This window comes from Micropterus dolomieu, linkage group LG23 (assembly GCF_021292245.1).
Source record: "Micropterus dolomieu isolate WLL.071019.BEF.003 ecotype Adirondacks linkage group LG23, ASM2129224v1, whole genome shotgun sequence".
Lineage (NCBI taxonomy): Eukaryota > Metazoa > Chordata > Actinopteri > Centrarchiformes > Centrarchidae > Micropterus > Micropterus dolomieu.
Window position 1 is genome coordinate 19,400,790 of NC_060172.1, and position 15,087 is coordinate 19,415,876.

The 15,087-nt window shown below is 37.8% G+C and overlaps 2 protein-coding genes across 2 annotated transcripts; both read left to right on the top strand.

Moving 5' to 3' along the window:
• The first annotated feature begins 597 nt into the window (after positions 1–597).
• LOC123963751 (olfactory receptor 2AT4-like) lies at positions 598–1,896 on the top strand. The gene is made up of 2 exons (XM_046040794.1): positions 598–686; positions 836–1,896. The coding sequence occupies exon 2, from the start codon at positions 889–891 to the stop codon at positions 1,894–1,896; it is 1,008 nt and encodes a 335-aa protein (XP_045896750.1). The 5' UTR covers positions 598–686; positions 836–888.
• Positions 1,897–7,752: 5,856 nt separating this feature from the next.
• Positions 7,753–8,739, top strand: or41a3 (odorant receptor, family 41, subfamily A, member 3). Its single transcript, XM_046040795.1, has one exon. The coding sequence runs from the start codon at positions 7,756–7,758 to the stop codon at positions 8,737–8,739; it is 984 nt and encodes a 327-aa protein (XP_045896751.1). The 5' UTR covers positions 7,753–7,755.
• Positions 8,740–15,087: the final 6,348 nt, after the last annotated feature.

Here is a 15,087-nt window from a genome sequence, read left to right on the forward strand (position 1 = left end):
CGGGAGGTGCAAACGTAGCAGAAGGTCTCCGTTTTAATTCGAAAACGCAGTAGTGTGGATGGGGCCTAAGTGTAGCATTTTGATAGTTTGTGTTTGTAAAAGGAAAGCAGTTCACTTCCTGTTAGATTTTTGTTTTATGCAATTGAAAGCTGAGTGAAAGGCTGAGAAATATCTAATGGTTTTGGAGATTTGAGGTGAGGTTATGCTCCTTGAGTGCGGGGTTTCAGATATCTTGTGACATGTAAAGATTTTGTGTGTAAACAGTTGTAAAAAACTATAGTGACTTTGCTGTAAATCCTGTTGCTGCTCTAGAAACAACATTAATTGTAAGAGTTTATTGTGATGCCTTGCATCCGCGGGTTCCCAGCCCACTCGAGCTGGGACCCCTAATTAATTTTTGTTGATAGAGTTGTTGTGAATCTTGTTGTGGGTAGATAAAGAATGAGGTTGTTTCCATTTGCTTAACAGACTGACTTTGGGTAGGCAGGGCTATGCCACTGTGAGGTGTGGGGAGGGGGGAGGGGGCTGCTCTCCATGGCTCAAATTACCATCATTAAGAGAATGACTATTCCAGTATCAGTATGAAGCTTTATCTCTGGAGATCCATGAGGAAAGTATATCTGCCACTGTCCAACACCGCGGGCTGCTGTTGGAGTCAGCATCACACAGAGTTAGTGTTGATCCAGGTAAGCTTCATTTACAGACTTTCAGCATAGTTACGTATGTTTGAACTTAATTAGAATGCATTTTAAACAATGTTAGACTCAAATGTTATTATATGATGCAGCCTTTAAACTCCATCTTTGTAATGTGAAATTACTTCCATCTTTGTCAGACTGGACTTTACAGAAAGGCCGTCCTCCAGCACGCAGCCTGTGGAGTTCAACTATGTCTTATCTCAGGACTGTTTTAAACGACTCTGTCATCATTCATCCTCCAGGTTTTTATATCATTGGATTTGAGACGTATCCCTTCATCAGTGTGTACTTCATCTTTCTAGCATTTGTTTATGTGGTGACATTGCTGTTCAATAGTTTGGTGATCTATGTCATAACCTTTAATCATTGTTTACACACTCCAAAGTGTTTGGCTATTGTGAACCTCGCTGTAATTGATATCATCCTTAACTCATGCCTTATTCCCAGCATGATAAAGGTATTTCTCCTTAAGGACAATTTTATTCCATTCAACTTATGTTTGGTACAAATGTTTGTTTACTATGCTTTCGGGACTTTGGAGTCATATGCACTGGCTATACTTGCCTATGACCGGTTGATTGCAATATGTTTCCCTTTGCGTCACAACTCAATTAACACACTGCGGAGCATGTCTTGTATTGTTGGCCTGAGTTGGTGTATTGCTCTTGGAATAGTTGCGTTTGCAACAGGTATAATGACTCGATTGTCTTTCTGCAATTCCGTCAGAGTGTTCAGCTATTTCTGTGACTACGCACCTGTGTTTAGACTCGCCTGTAATGATTACACATTGCATTGGTCTGTGGCTTCAATATCTAGTTTGGTGAGTCAGGTTGGCCCCTTATCTTTTATTCTCCTGTCCTATGTCAGCATCCTGGTGACTGTGTTCAGGATGAAATCTATAGACAGTCGGTTGAAAGCTCTGGCCACTTGTGTTGAGCATATCATCCTTGTTGCTGTATATTACATTCCAATTATGACCATTTTTTCTATTGGATTTTATCTGCGTCTCATTGACCCAGACCAGCGTGTGCTAAGTCTGTCACTGGCCTCTTGCATCCCACCCTGCGTCAATCCTATTGTATATTCTTTGAAAACCAAAGAGATCAAAATCAGAGCCCTGGCACTGGTCAGAAAAAATACGTTTGATACAGACCAACATAAGAGCAAACCTCAGAGGGTTAATAAAACATTGCAATAATTTAGGACAATTATTTTCTTCAGTGAGTGAAGAGCCTGAACTGTGTGTTATCTTAATAATGCCTGTCAGCAGAAATGTCAGGGTCAGTGTCCAAAAGGCTATGAGCAGGATACTGTATTGCAAACTACACAATTTAATGTAAATGTGATTTAATTAAAATTGCTTTACATGTAATATACTAATGCAAACCAATCTTTCTGGCTGTAGAGAGTCGGTTATTCACTCAAGGGCTTAAACTTAATAAAAGTACAATTGGACTTGATCATTTTACCACATTTATGTAATGTTTACTTTAGCTGTATTCTATAAGTGTTGAGAACCTTGTTCAAATGGTCTGTCTTTTGTTTTCCTACATATCCGACTTTTAATGTATTATAAATATCATCAGAGCCAATTTGATGCAACCGTATAAAAAATCTTTAATCATCTTGTTCATCAGTGATACTTAACACACTGGTTGCGTCTCATAGGTCTTTGTGTTCAGGCCATTTTAGTCAGGGTTATCTTGTATATACAAAAGTGCACGGTTTGTAAACATTTCAATAAATATCTTTGGAGAAGCTGACTGCTGCTACTCATATTCTAATGAAGAAGGTTTTGGACAGACAGATGTTGTAAGACAACTATCTTCTTTTTAGCAAGACTTCTCAATAAATATAATTATATATAAATATAACTGTTTCTCCAGGTTTTTGTTTTAATATGATATTGATGATATGATATTCTCTCAACCCTCTAAGATGAAGGTGTGACACTGCGATGAGATTCGATTATTACAAATTATTTTCAAATTAATTTCAAAACTCTCATATTTAAAGCTGCTTCAACTGCTCTGTAGTAATGATACATTTGACAAGACATTTCACTGATTTAAACAAACCACTGAATGATCACTCTTGTGGAGCATGTAGGGGGGCTAGAACCAGATCAATGCATTATGCAGAAGCAACATATTCAGAGCAAATTATTATGTATGTATAGAAAAGATCACTGAGGTGTCTGAGGTGATTTTAAAACCGTGGAATCATCCTTGATCCAAAGCTGACATTTAAAAGGCAGATTTAAAAAATACCATCAAATTCAATTAGGCTAATTCTAGACACATATCAGACCATATTTAACAACAGAGGCAGCCAAGCTCTCTATGTATGCTTTGATATTTTCCCATAAATCATACTGCTTCACATGCTGGTCTCAAACAAACACTACAACTCTGAAACCAATTGAGTCCCGGTAAAAAGAGAAAATAAAAACTATTGATAGAAAGACCCATAGCTACCACCATTGCCATATAATAAAAAAGTACAACCTCTTTAACTGAGGTAGTTTTAAAATTTTGCAGATGCTTGCCTCATCTTTTAGGTGTTACATGGGCTTGCTCCTCCCCCACTGAGCCAGTTCACAAAGCAGAAGGTTAGCAGCACTATTGTAAAAAGAGCATGTGCTTGAGGGGACTGTGTTGTACAGTACAGATGTGTAAGTTTGGACAAACAGCATTCTCAGTTAGAACCACTTGCTTCTGGAACAGTTTACCTATTGAACAGTGAGAATGCACTAATTACCCAACTTTTAAACATAAGCTTAAGACATGGCTTCAGGCAAATCAGACTTGCAGCTTCTAGCAATCCAACCACCTTTCTTCAGCACTTTACTTACCATAATCTTAATGCTTTTTCATACTTCTGTCACTTTTGTCATGTATTTATGTATTATATTATATTGTATGGTATGTTTCTTTTAGTACTGTACTGATGACATTGGGCACGAATTTGCTACATCCTGCCCAAGGACTATGCATGAATATTAGCTTATTGGCAAATTCTAGTACATTCACATTGAAGTGTAAAAAGCAATGTTGATTGCATTGTCCCTGGTAAATAAATAAATCAATTGATTAAATAAATAAATAAGAATAACACATATAATATAGGCGTGTGTCCTGACCTCTGATATCATTTAGTGTTACATGCAATTACCTTTATTCATACCATCATTGCTGTGTCAGACCTCATTTTAAGATTTCCTGCATTAAACATGTTAACCTTTCATCCCTGTGTGCTTTAAGTCTGTTCAAATAACAGATTTGTGACTTATTACATTTGAGTGTCTTTACCACAGGAATTTTAGCTCTTGGGTTTTGGGGAATCCAGTCAATCCAATGTGTGCTTTAATGGGATACATAAAATGATATATATTTAAATAAGCTAGGTCTACTTGGTTGTGCCAAGCTATACTCTGACATGAAGGAGTGCATTACTGAACATTAGAAATGGCGTGCATGCCAGATCCAAGTCCAGACTTTTAAAGACTGCATGGTAACTTTCACAATACACAGAACAGAAATCTTTGCTGCTCCTGGCCTGCTCAGGAGATAATCCTGAGATACTAATTTACAATTTCAAATAGCTCAGTAATTCTGCTTCAAGCCAACAAAAGCAGATAGTAGACCTTGCGGCAGGCTCATTTTATCTTAGGTGGGTGGATTCAAATTGAGGAAGCTGCTGAGTGTGAGATTCCCTGACCACAAGGTTAATGGTAACCAATGAGATCTTGAGTTTTAACACTGAATGGAAATTAGTGATTGTAATACAGTAAGACCTTCAAGAAAGAAGATAGCAGTGAAAAGTCCAACACTACTGGCCGTTCTCTTGCTGCCCTTGGAGAGTAAGGGTACTTTGAATGAGATGACAGTTTCATAATAACATCTTTGTAAACTTCCACCTATTTACCTCCATTTTTAATTGTTTTCTTCTTAATAAGTGCAAAAGGGATTAATTAGATTGAAAAGTAAAAGGTTTGTTTGTTATAGACATGATCATTAACCACAATTCTCTGGTGATGGCATCACAAATTGGGCTCATTAGAACCATTTTGTTTTGGCTCTCCATGGCCTGTTTAATGATAAATGCATCCTTAGAGAGCACTGGGCAATTTACAGACATTAAATGTATTATGAATATTTTGTTGGGACAAATATGATGTATCTGTATATAATATCTATCTATAAAATCATTTTGTTCATCAGTGATACTTTACACTGTGGTTGCGCCACATAGGCCTTTGTGTTTGCTCTGTCTCTCCCTCTCTGATCTAGTTCCATTCCCCCCAGCAGCAGCACCTCTCCTGTTTTGTTTGGTTTCTGTTTTGTTTCCACTCATCAACACTCATCACAGATTGGGCTCATTAGAACCATTTAGTTTTGGCTCACCATGGCTCATTTAATGATAAATACATCTTCAGGGAACCATCATAATACACTGTTTATTTTGTGGATACAAAGTTCACAAAATGTTTGAGAGTTTTGACTTTTATATATAGCATGTCATGAATGTTTTGGAAAAGTATGTTTAACAACAACAGAATAATGATAAATTTAATTATATTCATCCTTGCATGGACCAGGATGGAAATCAAGCCAGCTAAGTCTTGCAGTCTCTCTATCCAGAAAGCAATCAGGAATGATGGTATCTCTTTTACCGTAAATGGAGAAAGAATCCCATTGCTGATCGAACAACCCATTCGGAGTTTGGGGAGACTGTACACAGCTGAGCTTTCTGACAAACACATGGCTGCCATTGTCACAGAACAGCTCAGCGAGGGATTGGAAAGGATTGACCAAAGCCATCTCCCAGTGAAATTCAGAGTCTGGTACTATCAGTCCATCCTGTACCAGCGTTTGATGTGGCCCCTGAAGATGTGTGAAATCACCTCAACTGCAGTAATGAGGATGGATTCCAAGGCCAACAGTTGCATCAGAAAGTTTCTTGGCCTACCGCGGTACTTCACAGGTGTGGGTCTGTTTGGGAAGAACGTCCTGCAGTTACCGTAGAAGTCCATCAACCTGGGTTTCAAGCAGGAGAAGACGAGACACATTCTAGAGTTGAGGGCAGTGGCAGATGGGCCAATAGATGGGGGTTGGATGCCTCCCCGCTGTCCCTGCTGTGCTTGCTGTTCCTTTCCTCTCCTTTCCACACTTCCTCTTCCACCTTTTACAGCCTGTGGGTCCATCTTTTGACTATTGATTGGTGGAAAGTAGTTCAATCAAGCACACATCTCCAGAGGTGCAGTCACTCTAAAATCAGGTCAGTCTGGGGAAGTCATAAACCAGTCCATCATAATAAAAGAAACTCACAGCAATAATAAAAACACTCCAAACACATCTAATAAAATCAAACAAAAAATCTGCATAAACACCAAAAAAGTATAAAAGCATCACACTTCCAATCTATTACAAGGCAGCCTGCGAAGGGAAGAGGGATAAGTACTCAAACTTAGCAGCTGAGTGCAGAGAAGCTGGATGGAGGGCAGCCACCTTTCCTGTTGAGGTTGGATGCAGAGGCTTTGTGGGATCATCCACCCTGCGCTTCCTGAAGACCATGGGCATCAAGGTGACAAAGTTAAGGAAGGCCATGAGGGAGCTGGCTGAGGAGGCAGAGAAGGGGAGTTTCTGGCTTTGGTTGAGGGGGAAAGATAAGGTGTGGGGTAGGCAAGAGTCTTAAGCATACTAGGGTCAGTTGGAAGGGGCGGCAGGGAGATGTCCCTGCCATCGCTCCACCATCCCAAGATGTTCCGAGAATAATGGAGCGAAGCATCAATGAAGGATGGCTCCCTGCTGATAACCCTGTAGCTGGCCTGATGGCACCGTCAGAGGTGCGACAGGCATTTTTGCCATGCAAGTTTTCCTGTGTTGATATATATTTATGCCTCCTCTGAGTTTCATACGACCAAGCGGAAGTATCCAAATCACTCGATGATTAAACAGAGGATGGTCCTGATTTTTTTATCTAGTCACAAGAGGTCATCGAGATAATTCTCATCAGAATCAGAGTCAGGTTTATTTGCCAGGTATGTATATACATACAAGGAATTTAACTCAGGATTGTACATTGCTTACGATGTGCTTACTCATACATTAATACAATAATAAAATAATTAAATCAGACACATCAGGCTACAGTATAGAGAACACATACTATAAACAAAAACAATATAGACAGATTGAGACAATAGTGCAATGAGTAGAGTTCAAAGAATGCAGGAGTAAATTCTTATCATTATTATCATTATTATTGCGGTTGGTGCGGTTATTATCTAATAACTCTGAGAAAGTTCCAGGTTCGATAAAGAGAGGAGGAATAGTGTGAGCAGTTGAAAGTCCAATACTTAAGACAGCACTTTGGGTGAACAAAGTTGACTGTTTCACTGCCATTTGATCATGCTAGAACAAAGTTAATTTAGGCTGAGTGCCACTTTTCTGCCTTACTTTGTGGCCACAGCACCATTATGTCCCTATCATGACCTATTTTAATATGTTTTATTTTATTCTGATGAGATTACATGTACAGTATCCCAGCGTGTAGAAGGAGTGGTGAGATGATCAAACTCATTAAATCACAATTCAAAACAATAATTAGACGTTTGTATTTAGTGCATAAAAAGTATAGTATAATCAAAATGAGGAACATAACTGCTCTCAGTGGATCAAATTAATATCATTAAAAGACTTAGACTTTCTCAGTATCAGTAGGAAGCTTTATCTCTGGAGATCCAAGAGGAAAGTATATCTTCCACTGTCCAACACTCAGACATGCAGCCATCTGCTGTTGGATTCAGCATCACAAAGAGTTAGTGTTGATCCAGGTAAGCTTCATTTCCAGACTTTCAGCACAGTTACGTACTGTATGTCTGAACTTATTGAGAAAGCATTTTAAATACTATTATGTTTGACTGTTATGATTATAATGGCATTAATATGATGCATATGCAACCTTTAAAGCCCATGTGTACTGTGAAATTACTTCCATCTTTGTCAGACTGGACTTTACAGAAAGGCCAGCACGCAGCCTGTGGAGTTCAGCTATGTCTTATCTCAGGACTGTTTTAAACGACTCTGTCATCATTCATCCTCCAGGTTTTTATATCATCGGATTTGAGACATTTCCCTTCATCAGTGTGTACTTCATCTTTCTAGCATTTGTTTATGTGGTGACATTGCTGTTCAATAGTTTGGTGATCTATGTCATAACCTTTAATCATTGTTTACACACTCCAAAGTGTTTGGCTATTGTGAACCTCGCTGTAATTGATATCATCCTTAACTCATGCCTTATTCCCAGCATGATAAAGGTATTTCTCTTTAAAGACAATTTTATTCCATTCAACTTATGTTTGGTACAAATGTTTGTTTACTATGCTTTCGGGACTTTGGAGTCATATGCACTGGCTATACTTGCCTATGACCGGTTGATTGCAATATGTTTCCCTCTGCGTCACAACTCAATTAACACACTGCGGAGCATGTCTTGTATTGTTGGCCTGAGTTGGTGTTTTGGTTTGGGAATCATTACGTTTTCAACAAGTATAATGACTCGACTGTCTTTCTGCAATTCCGTCAGAGTGTTCAGCTATTTCTGTGACTATGCACCTGTGTTTAGACTCGCCTGCAATGATTACACCTTGCAGTGGGCTGTTGCTTCATTGCTTACTTTCTTGCTCCTAGCAGTACCAGTTACCTTTATTGTTGTGTCCTATGTCAGCATCCTAGTGACTGTGTTCAGGATGAAATCTTTAGACAGTCGGGTGAAAGCTCTGGCCACTTGTGTTGAGCATATCATCCTTGTTGCTGTATATTACATTCCAATTATGACCATTTTTACTATTGGGTTTTATCTGCGTCTCATTGACCCAGACCAGCGTGTGCTGAGTCTGTCGGTGGCCTCGTGCATCCCACCCTGCCTCAATCCTATTGTATATTCACTGAAAACCAAAGAGATCAAAATTAGAACCCTGGCACTGGTCAGAAAAAATACAATCAGCACAGACCAAAGTAAAATAAAACCTTAGAGAGTTGTTTAAATGAAAAAATCACTGACACACAATATTGCTGTTGCAAACTTGTGTTGTGTTTTCGGCCTTTCTATGGTTTCAGTAAATTCCAAAAATTTTTTTATAAATGGCACAACTATAAAAAGGGCTTAGACCAAACCTAAAATATAAAGTAATTATTACCTTAGAGCTTTTTGCATTTTGAATATTTCTTACATTAAGCGTCTGCGCTTTTAAGGCTTGCATACCATAATGTAATTCTCTTTTACTTGTTTTAAACTGCCACATCAACCATATTCGTAATCTTGAAATTATCTTAGCAGTTATTTTATTTAATTTCACTTCATTTTATAAGTTTCTATGTGTCCTTGTTTGAAAGAGCTGCAGGTTTTTCAAAACAAAGCCAAGAATTGCTTTTCAGACATTTGATTACATAACTTTTGGTCTGCATGTCCCAATGTAGATGGTTTGAGCAGACAAACATAACCATAGAACTATGTGACATGTTTCTAATTATTTTATGTACTTTGATGATCAAGTGTGGAAAAAATGAGGGGCATCTTGTGATGACATGCATTACAACAATTCATTTTCCAAATTTAAGGCAAACATGAGGAAATGGTCATTTGCAATATTTCTTCAATTTGATGTGTTCAATATTGATGCAGTTTAGTTATGTAAACTATGTTTGAGTAATAATGAAACAACTTGTATTTACTTTTGTTGGACAAATTAAAAATATGTAATTTGAAAAGAAAGCCTACTGAATCTTTACTGACTCTTTTTTGAACTTCTGTTTTCATCTTCCTGGTTGAGTAATATACAATAATTAAGGTACAAGGTAAAAGGTTGATTTATTTGTCACAAAACAGGTTGTAGAGTGAAAATGTGTTTGTAACTCCCTTCTCCTACGTAGAACCTACCTCTACCAACATCAAACAGAGATGATCATTACTCACATGATAGGGTGGTTATTGGAGTAATTCACCACTGGAGGTTTTCTGGTTCTGACAATCCACTGTATTTGTTACCTTGAAGCATAATCAAATTTGCAACATATGATCTCGTATTAAATAGATGTACTTCAATTCACAAGGATATTTTCACAACATGCCAACAGGAAGGGGAAAAAAAGACTAACATGTTTACAGTATGTACTTGAGAATAGTGTGACATAATGTGCTACATTAGATAACTGTCACATCTTGTAAAAATGGATATACTTAATGATATCTTCTCTATCACATTCTCTTATAAACTATTAAATTAAGATGAAGAATAACAATACATCACACTGTATTTTACGGTGTCCATATTGGAGGACGGAGACTTGAGAATAGTAATATGTTGAGGGCCTGCCCTCTAGTGGGTTTATGTGTACAGTGCAAGCTGTACCATGAATGTCTGATGAACAGTTTTTTACAACTGCTTACACACAAAATCTTTACATGTCACACGATTTTTGAAACCTCTCACTCAAAGAGCAAAACCTCACCTCAAATCTCCAAAACCATAAGCTATTTCTCAGTCTTTAACTCAGTTTTTCATTGCATAAAACACTTTTTTAAAACACTAAACACAATTCTCTACCTAAGACACAAAAATCTAACAGGAAGTTACTTGCTTTCCTTTCAAAGCACAACCAATCAAAATGCAACAGTTCTTCACCAGGCCACACACCCACTCCTCACATGTGCAATAACTGCTCAACTGATCACTAACCAATCACTGTTTAGTATTCAGTAGACTTATAGATAGGTCAAAGATCAGATTACCTGTTTTCAGGGTGCAAATTATACAGTGACATAAAGAAAACCCAGTACAGCACAGGTACGTGCATCAGTGAACTAAAATCTTACAATGCTTACAATATCCTCACTTATTTAACTAATGTCATCAGTCTGTAGATGATAAATCAAATTTATTACACCAGTTGATGGGTGTCCCATACCACACAACAACTTTTGTAATCAGAGGTCACCATGTATTCTAGAGCAAAATACAACACACAACAGCAGACCATCAAAATGCTAAAACATAGACCCACACAATGCTGAACCAGAACCAAAGATATAAAGATCATAAAATACAGTCTGCATTATCATCTGTAATCATCTCATTATCAAATCTAATTCCTAATTCTTATCATTCCAAGTTGTAAGTGTCAACTTCCTCTTTTACTCATTTTGACTGTGAATGCTATGTAATCTGGGTTCAATAAAGCAGTAGTCATACATCGTTGTGTAATTGGGAATTGTTGTATCTCTTCCCCGCTCTATATAAAAAGTGCAATGAGATGACTTTGTTATGAATTGGCACTACACAAATAAAACTGAAACTGAATACAGTTGAAATAACAAATCTTGATATTAACATTTATCTGGGCAGGTAAAACCCCTGAATTCCGCACAATTAGATAAAATGTGGATATAGTGGTAATGGAATGATATGATGCTAATTTTAAGTAAAATGCTAATTTTAAGTGAGAAAAATGCTGATTATGAAACTCTGAAGTTTGGAAAGGTGGTTAATTTAAAAAAAAACAGACACTCACCTGAAAATATTAAGTTACAAAATTGAATCAGCCCGCTACAAAAAGGCCTCAGTTAAGCCATTTTGAGAACTTGGAGGCAGGGAGAGCTAGAGGCAGAGGAAGAGGAAGACCGAGAGAGAGAGGAGGACATGGTTGAAGAGGCCATGCAAGGACAATTATTTCGGATGACATAAGAGCAACTTTGGTAGACCATGTCATAAACCATGGCCTGACTATTAGGAAAGCTGTGCAGAGAGTCCACCCTAATCTAAGCTGTTTCACAGTTTCATCCATGATAAGGACATTTCCACTGGAAAACAGGTCTGTCTTCAACTCTCTACTAGTATTCTAGTAGACTGTATCTATAGTATTTACAGTACTCTTCCATATCACCTTACCGTATCACATGTTGCAGGGTGGCTAATGCTCCTTTTCCAACAAAAGTGGTAGTTTTGTGAAACATACCGTGATAACGTGTTGAGATGTTTCAGTACTATGCATGGTAAATACAGTAAAGTACAGTACAGTACTGTAAAAAAGAAGCAAACAAGAACAATTTGTGGTTTCATTTTTCTACAGAATGGCTAGAAGACCTACTGGGGGTGGACGCCAACACCTGTTCACCCAACAGCAAGAACTTGCCATAGTGAACCTAGTCAGAGCAAACAATGCAATCCGTCTCCACCAGCTACAGCAACAAATACTTGCAGACAGGCAAGTATTCAACCACATAAATCAAGTAAGCATTACCACTATCAGATGCATCTTGGTAAAGCACAGCATGACCATGAAGCAATTGTACAGTGTCCCATTTGAGAGAACAGTGTCAGGGTGAAAAAACTTTGACAGAATATGTACAGGTAAGTGTTACAGTCCTTTACATTTACAATCCAGAATGGGTGTAGTCCAGTAACAGATGAATATGTACCACTGGATCAGTACCACATAGATACATTCAGAAAGCTACACAGGTACCTGTGTGGTGGGGTGGGTCGGTTCTGTATGTGTAGTAGTGTAGGTGTGTGCTTTGAGTAAAGCTGGATGGAGCTGCCCAGCCGCATGAATGTATTTACATTGACAAGGCTGGATTCAACCTTAGCAAAAACAGACGACAGGGACATAATATAATCCGCCAAAGTGCAATTGTGCACGTCCCGGAGCAGCACATTGTTTTTTTATGCCTCTTCTGCAGGCAATGGAACAGGCCTGCGGAGACACTGAGTTAAGGTCAATCCAGGGATGGATTCGGCACACAAGGGGATATTTTCCCTGATGCTTAGTGAGAGGAGACATTGCTTGTATGTTGATGAGATCCTATGGCCAGACCCCAACAGACGGCAGGATTCATAAGCCCACTTGCGCACAATTGTGTTTTTCTGTGTTTACAGTTGTGTATTGTTTGTTTTATTTTTGCTTTAACTGAATTTACTGTACTGTAAAATATACTACTGTAATGTAATGATTTTGGTTGTTGTGAAAACATTCCCTCTGTGGAACTAGAATAAAAACAGTGAAAACAAAAGACTGCGGTGTTTTATATAAAGTAGACTAGTGTGTTCCTGCTGATCTGAAAGTGTATTCATATGATTCAAGTGGGTCATCAATTTGTCATCAGAGTGACATTTTGACAAAGGATTGTTAGGTTTTGATAGCAGAGTTTCAATTTGACATAGATGTGAATGGTTTATATCCCAGTGTCGTGTCTTATTTCCTTGTGTGCAGAGTTTTGACACAATGAGGCAAGTTTTGCAAAACGTGTTCAAGCAACAGGCAAAAACTGTAACTTAGAGTGTGGTGGACTGGACTAGAGCTGCCGCTGCCAGTGATGTAGACAAGCTGTCAACTAATGTAAAGGTTAGGAAATGGTATGGTCCATTTTAGGGGCGTCTGAAATTGTATTTCAAGATTCTTGAGTATAAGGTGTGAATACGGGAAATATATTTTACAGTTTTTTCCAACTGTTTACACACGTTTTCAAAACTATGTCTCCCTTTTTCAAAACTCACACACAATTCTCCCAACTGCTCTCACAAAATGCAAAATGCCTCATATGTCCTTCAAAATGAAACACTGCATTCAAAATGCCATAAGCACATCCCAAAATGAAACATTGGCATCAGATGGCAAACACTTTTTTCAAAATCGCAAATTATTGGATATACCATCTACTCACTGTTGTTCTAAATCTAAAGCTCATTTGTCTTTCACAGGTGTATGTGTACATTTCCATACAATGTTAGTGAGAGTAGAGTGAAACTAATCTGCTAAGATGTGCTGAAAAGTAAACTGTAAACACCACATGCAATGTTGAGACAGCAAATACTTATTTGGAAAAATAGTTATTTTTACAGTTGTAACAACAGCACAGTGTTGTATACAGTAGCATCCAAGAAATGAAACCCATAAACCAAAAGTCTAATTTTTACTATTATTGCCAAAAATTAATACTTATTTTACAATACTGTACTGCTGAAATAACCAATATACTGCTGCAACCTGTTCTAATTTCTGAAGGTTCAAATTAAGGACGCCACAGTTATGCCACATTATGGACTCTCCTGTTCAATACAAGTCATTTGACCTTTGACCTATGTATAGGTCTACTGTATACTAAAACAGTGATTGGTTAATGATCAGTTAAGCAGTTTGCACATGCGAGGAGTGGCTGTAAGACCTGGTAAATAAGTGTAGCATTTTCATTGGTTGTGTTTGGAAAAGGAAAGCAGGTCACTTCCTGTTAGATTTCTGTGTCTTCTCTGTGAGAATTGTGTGTAGTGTTTTGAAAAAAGTGTTTTATGCAATTGAAAACTAAGTGAAAGACTGAGAAATAGCTAATGGTTTTGGAGATTTGAGATGAGGTTTCACTCTTTGAGTGAGAGGTTTCAAAAATTGTGTGACATGTAAAGATTTTGTGTGTATATATAGTATATATAGCGTTAGTATACAGTAGACCTATAACTTGAGTCACTTTACAGTGGTGTCCATAATTTAAGCCTTGACAAATTAGACCAGGTATGCAACTATATAATGTTTTTTTCAGCAGGAAAGTTTTGTAAAAATATAAGTATTGATTATTGGCAATAAAAGTTACTGTTTAAGACGTTCAACTAACGTAAAGGCGATGGTATGGTCCATTTTAAGGGTGTCTGAAATCATAAGAATCTTGAATATAAGGCATGAATACGGGAAATATATTGTAATATCTACAAATACAAGTAGGGAAGACCACCTGAACTGTTGTTTTTGCCTCTTTTGGCGGGGTCCAAGCCTTACTTAGGGGGGTCAGGCCCCCCCGATCCCTACTGTAATTCGAACCATGTACATATATACATACTCGCTTGCACATACATACATACTGTCATTTGTAAGTATGTGCGAGGTGAGTATTTATGTATGCGCAAGGTTAAGTATGTATGTATGTATGTGCGAGGTTAAGTATACAGTGGGTACAGAAAGTATTCAGACCCCTTTAAATTTTTCACTCTTTGTTTCATTGCAGCCATTTTCCAAAAATCAAAAAAGTTCATTTTATTTCTCAGTAATGTACACTCAGCACCCCATCTTGACAGAAAAAAACAGAAATGTAGAAATTTTTGCAAATTTATTAAAAAAGAAAAACTGAAATATCACATGGTCATAAGTATTCAGACCCTTTGCCGTGACACTCATATTTAACTCAGGTGCTGTCTATTTCTTCTGATCATCCTTGAGATGGTTCTACACCTTCATTTGAGTCCAGCTGTGTTTGATTATACTGATTGGACTTGATTAGGAAAGCCACACACCTGTCTATATAAGACCTTACAGCTCACAGTGCATGTCAGAGCAAATGA

Excerpts from the sequence above, each read along its gene's own strand:
- LOC123963751 (XM_046040794.1), top strand. The coding sequence starts at position 889 with ATGTCTTATCTCAGGACTGTTTTAAACGACTCTGTCATCATTCATCCT.
- or41a3 (XM_046040795.1), top strand. The coding sequence starts at position 7,756 with ATGTCTTATCTCAGGACTGTTTTAAACGACTCTGTCATCATTCATCCT.